General features: G+C 48.4%; 1 protein-coding gene across 1 annotated transcript; it reads right to left on the bottom strand.

Moving 5' to 3' along the window:
* Window positions 1-1,348: 1,348 nt before the first annotated feature.
* On the bottom strand, window positions 1,349-5,009 carry DUSP7 (dual specificity phosphatase 7; the record flags this gene model as incomplete). Its single annotated transcript, XM_008943136.1, has 2 exons — window positions 1,349-2,081; window positions 4,581-5,009. Coding segments are annotated over 2 exons (737 nt in total), but the record flags the coding sequence as incomplete, so codon positions are not given.
* Window positions 5,010-5,483: the final 474 nt, after the last annotated feature.

Below are 5,483 nucleotides of genomic sequence, written 5' to 3'. Positions count from 1 at the left end.
CACTCGCAGCCGTACTTATGACCATTCTCCCTTCCAATGACCCACGATCCCAGCATTGTTGCAAACAAAACCCAACGAACAAACAAACAAAAAACAACCATAAAACAAGAAAGAGAAGCTCATTCCAACATTCTGGTAACATCTTTAACAAAAACAACAGTTTCAGGATGTGACAGCGTCAAACATTCCTCCAGATGGAGATTTTTTTTATGACTTTTTTTTCTTTTTCTTGAAAAAAGTACAAAATCTGGATATTTAGAAAAAATCCGTGGCATTTTTTTTTTTTTTTTTTTTTTCAGTTACAAGAGAGTTAAAGTGGACAGGGAGGGGGGGAGAAAGGAGGGACTACACTGCAGCCAATAAAGAAATCTCCAAGTCCGTTCTGCCCTCCTCCCAGAAATTATTACCACTTCCTCCCCTCCCGGCTTGGTATAAGGTGTTCGCCAAACACTAGCCAGAAATATAAACAAGTCTTCTCAGAATAGAAGGCACGGCATAAAGTTATTCGAAAGAGGAAGGAAAAAAAAATCAGAACCTCCATTGAAAGCTCCAATCATCTCAGAATTTGCCAGTTAATATATATACTCATATATATATAAAAAAATTCTCTGTTACAACGCTCTTCTCATCATTTGCAGATCTCCTCACGCCCCTCACGCTCCACGCGTGACAACCGAGTCCTGTCCCGCTAGGCACTCCTCGCTCTGCTCCAGGCGCTCGCCGTGTGCCCCCCTCGGCCCCGCACACGTGGGAAGGAATCAAGTGTGCACGAGAAACGCCAGCATCACAACTACCTTGGGAAGCTGGAATGGTTTTGGGCCAGCTGGATGACGTGAAGTCAGTCAACAGGCAGCAGAGAATGAAGCTGGGCTCAGACATGCTTCTACCAGCTCTGGAGGCTACAAGAGTTTTACCTCTGGCAATAGCAAACAGTGTTTTTGGCAGGGGTGGCATTAAAAAAAAAAAAGCTTGCGGCTTAGTCACCTTGGCTGAATCAGTGCAGAGTTTGTGATTGTGAGTGCAGGAGTGGTGAAGGGGTTGCGTTTAAGCCCAACTGGCCTTCACATATAACAAAGCTTCCTACCAGATGCTAACAACAACAGCAGCAGCATGTGTCTCTCTCTGGAGTACCCAGTAATATGCCAGGACATACCAAGGCTTCACAAAGTGTGCAAAATGCATTTGGTCAATATAAACATTTGATTAAAAAAAAAAATAAATGATCAAACAAGAAACAGAATAAAATACTGGTTTTGCAACCTCGTCTGTACAAAGAGTCAGGAACTTACATATTTAAAAAGAGTTTGAACCCAAAGCTCGAGTAAGATCTACCTTTTCTTTTTTTTTAAAATCAAAAAAAGTAAACTTGGGTTTTAAAACAGTCTTGGCCCAACACCTTTTGTTCAAGGTTTCCAAGTGCATAAATCTCCTCACTTTCCACGGCAAGCTAACCCCTGGTAGCTCTTCATGTGTGTGCGTGCTCTGACAGTCCCACTGCACCCAGGAAAGCGGTTATTGCCGGTAACAGCGGCGTTCCAAACACTGTAACATCGCCCGTATTAAATAACCCCCTGTAAAAACACTACCTCTTCAAACCACTTTGATCAGGACACTAATGAACGGCATTAGCCTTCTTAAAGCAGCGATCAGGCACCTCTGCCCAGAGAAGCTCGTCCTTTCAGAGCTGCCTGGCAAGACAGACATTGTTGTAAGAGTTGAAATGCTCAAGAGAAGCGATTCAATGCTGGAGTTCCCGACCAAGCGCCATCCCCTTCATGTCGACTCCAGAGTGTTCAGCTGAAACAGGTTGTGGTTGGTGGGGGTGGTGAAGTAGAGTTGTTCGCTGGGCGAGCGGTTGTCACACGGGCTGTTGAGTCCCAGAGTCCTCTCAAAGTCCAGGAGCTGGCCCATGAAGTTAAAGTTTGGGGAAATGTTGGATTTTTTCCTTTTCACAAAGTCATAGGCGTCATTCAGGGACAAGTTGAGTTTTTGCATCAAGTAGGCGACAGTGACTGTTACAGAGCGGCTGATGCCAGCGAGGCAGTGAACGAGGATCCCACACTTCTTGGAACGGGCCTCATCTGAAACAAGACAAGGGGAAGGGGGAGTCTATTATTCTGCACCAAAAACGCATGGCTTTGGAGCAGGGCCAGGTGGCAGCTGCAAGCTCCCAGGACCAGGATGACTGCCAGAAGTGGATCCCCTGCTCCTAGTGACACCATCTTGTGTCCCTCTGACACCCCACATCTCTCCCAAAAGGCTCACAAGGTATTCCCACCACACCGCAAAGCTGCGCATCCCCATTCCGCGCCGCAAGGCCAAGCATCTCACTTGCTTGACAAGTACCAATTAAGCCTGGAAACATATCTCTTGCCTGGGGAGCACTGGTACCCTCTATTCAATCAGAGAAATGGAGCAACCCACAGAAGGCAAGCAGAGCTGGAGACAACAGCTCCAGGGAGATGCTGGTGGTTGGGCACAGTGCACCCACTTCAACACCAGCTAACTGGGGAAGGCTGCGCACTCGATGCAAGGCTGCAGCCCTACAACATGCCAACTACTCTTCTGCTGGTTTTGTCCTCCTTCCACTAGAAAGCTACATGAATGTAGTCAAAGCCAATTTAAGCAGAGTCTGAAGTGCAGGAACTTCCCTTATTGTGAAATTGTTCTTTAGGATCGACAGAAATGCACTTCACTACAAATAAACGCTTGTGTTGGAGGAGGCTCTCAGGATGAATGGTAACAGGGAGCAGGAAGGCAGGCTTGACCAAAAAAAATGGCAAGAGAACAGCGACGAAATTTCCCCTCCCTTGCCATCTATTGAAAAGCACACATACACTCATTGTCTCTCGCACAGCCGGAACAGCGTGATCCCTTTATGAATTGACATCTTAGTGCTGAAAGAGGGACATGCCGCCGAGAGCGCTGAATGCACGCAAGTACCCGGTGCTGCTTACTTCTGGGCAGCCCTATTTGAAGTCAGTCATTAGACTGAGAGCTTGGTGGGGAGGGAGAAGGTGGCAGGAGAAAGAGGATCCTTGGGCAAAGCTGGAGGTAAGAGACAGTCTGGCACCACAAGCACAGGGAAGGGCAAAGAAGATGCAGGCAAACCAAAATCCAGACCCAAGCCACAACAGGTTTTCTGTCCCAGCCTCCAAAACCAGGCAAGAATTTCCAGTACAGTGGGCAATCACTCCCCAATATATGCAGCCCTTCCCTCAGTCTCTCCCCATCCAACGCTTTTCTGAGACATTCTTCCTTTCCATTTGACCTTTGTCGCATTTCTTGGTGCTTGGTTTTGGAGTGAGGTAATCCTCCATTTCCTGTCATTAACTGGAAAGCACAAGTGCAGTGTTCAGAGACATCAAGGGACCCCAAACCTCTCCCCTGATATTTAATACCACAGGCTCCACGCAGGAAACACAGATGGGACATCAGACAGGTCCCTGCTGCCACACTGAAGCAGACATTTCTGACCACAATTGTGTTACTAGAGGACAGAAGCTGAGGGCAAAGGAGAGCACATGGGAACCAGGGTTCCCCAAGGCTGAAAAGCAGCTGAGGACCTACCACTGCTCTGCCCCATTTCAGGCCTCACAGCACAGCAAGCAAGTACATGCAGCAGGGTCCAAAATGGGGGGTAACAAAGCAGCACTGCAACAGGCTGCACGGGTCTCAGGCTGAAGGTAAAGGTCCCCTTCACCTTTATGTACTTCAGCGCTTTTAGCCAGATATGAAGCCAAAGAGCTTTTAACAGTGGTAATGACTACCTATGCCATTCACCCTCCATAAATCAGAAGCGATTACGCTAACGACCATCACCAGCAGACAGCACAGGTCATGCTGGAAGTGTACATCCCTATTTCAGCCTGACAAACACTTCTCGGAATAAGGAGCAATTTTCCATGTCAACATTAGCCTGGGAGAAGAGATCTACCCCCTGAGCTCCTCTCCACAAGCAGCCAAAGCTGTCCCTGGGTCTGTCTGCACAGCACTTTTTCCAGCCGAGTTCTGCAGTGCAGTTATAATCACTAACTCATTTTGTTGACACTTACGTTAGGAGAAGTATCCATACAAGGAGTTAGTTATGCCAGGGTGACTTACGATGGAATCACAACTAGACTAGCAAATCCCCTCAGTAAAAGAAAACATCCCCCCCAAGATTTTAGCCACATTTGGGGCTAAGGAATTGCTGGCACCAGACACGTTAACATGAATCCCATCAACACTCGCTCCTCTGAGCAAAGCAGGCAAAGGAGCTCCCCACCCCCTCAGTTCAACCACCTCCCCCACTCCACCCCCTTCAAGGGCAAGAGACAGCGGGGCCAGTCCCCCACTCGCAGGTAGCCCGGCTGAGGCACTGTAACAGGGCTGCGCTGTGGAAGGAGAGGCTTCCCTGAACCCAGCCAGGGTGACACGCACCACAAGTGTCACCTCAGCAGCGTAATGCTCAGCTGCTAAGCCAGCACGGATGCTGCGGCCTGGAGAGGTGAGGCCAGAGACGGGCAACAGCCCTGGGAAGCTGCTTGCCACATTCCCAAGCAGTGAGTATGAAAAGAGGTGTTCTTCCAAGTACCTACCAATGAAAGCAATGGCCTCGGGAAAGAACTGCGAGAGGTTCTGGCTCCAGTGATCTGAGATGGGGATCTGCTTGTACTTGAACTCTCCGTCATGCTCAAACATGTTTGGCAGGTTGGGAGTCACATTCAGGATGTATTTAATGCCGTATTTGCCCAGGACGTCCAAGTTGGTTGAATCTTTGGCACAGCCAAGGTACAGGTAAGGTAGGATCTGGACTGGAAAGGCAGGCTGATTGTTAGGGATGGGACTCCCGTCCGACTCCGTGGCACTGCTGGGTTCCCTGTCGGATTCGCCATCCGAGCAGTCGGAGCTTATCCGCAGCCCTCCCAGGCCAAGGACCGATGCCGGGGGAGAGTTGCTGGGTGAGGAGCTGTCAAGGTTTGTCTCGCAGTGCTCCGAATATTCGGTCTGAAACTTGTTAAAGCCACCTGGGAAGGAGAGAGGGAAGGGGAGAGGCAAAAAGAAAAAGGCAGTTTATTCTTCAGGAAGGGAAACCCTTCTACCTGGACACATGTGCGCGTTACTTAGCAAGTCTTTGCCAGCAAAAAGTTGGTATACCTTCATCTTCACATTAAGAAAGGCAAATCCCTGCTCCCTCGTCTTCCCTGGGCAGACTGCTGCCAAGCAAAGAGGTCCCAGGAAACCAAAATGTATTTCTTACAAAGTTCAATATTGCTTGTGATAAGTAGGGGCCAAATCTCAGTCACAAAAGAAACAAACATCCAAAAATAAAATCCATGACAATTGACAATCTCGCCGTGTTTAGCTTCTCAGAAATATGGGTCTGGGGCACTTCAGACAAGAGCTATTATGCCACCTAGACAGAAAAGCACAGAAGTATCTGCATCTGAAATGATAAAATGAGAACAACCACATAACCAGCCCAGGCACTAAAATCCAAG

Source organism: Merops nubicus, unplaced genomic scaffold (genome assembly GCF_000691845.1).
Source record: "Merops nubicus isolate BGI_N331 unplaced genomic scaffold, ASM69184v1 scaffold28496, whole genome shotgun sequence".
Classification (NCBI taxonomy): Eukaryota; Metazoa; Chordata; class Aves; order Coraciiformes; family Meropidae; genus Merops; species Merops nubicus.
Note: the sequence above shows the minus strand (reverse complement) of the source record. Positions and strands in the feature narration are given on the sequence as shown.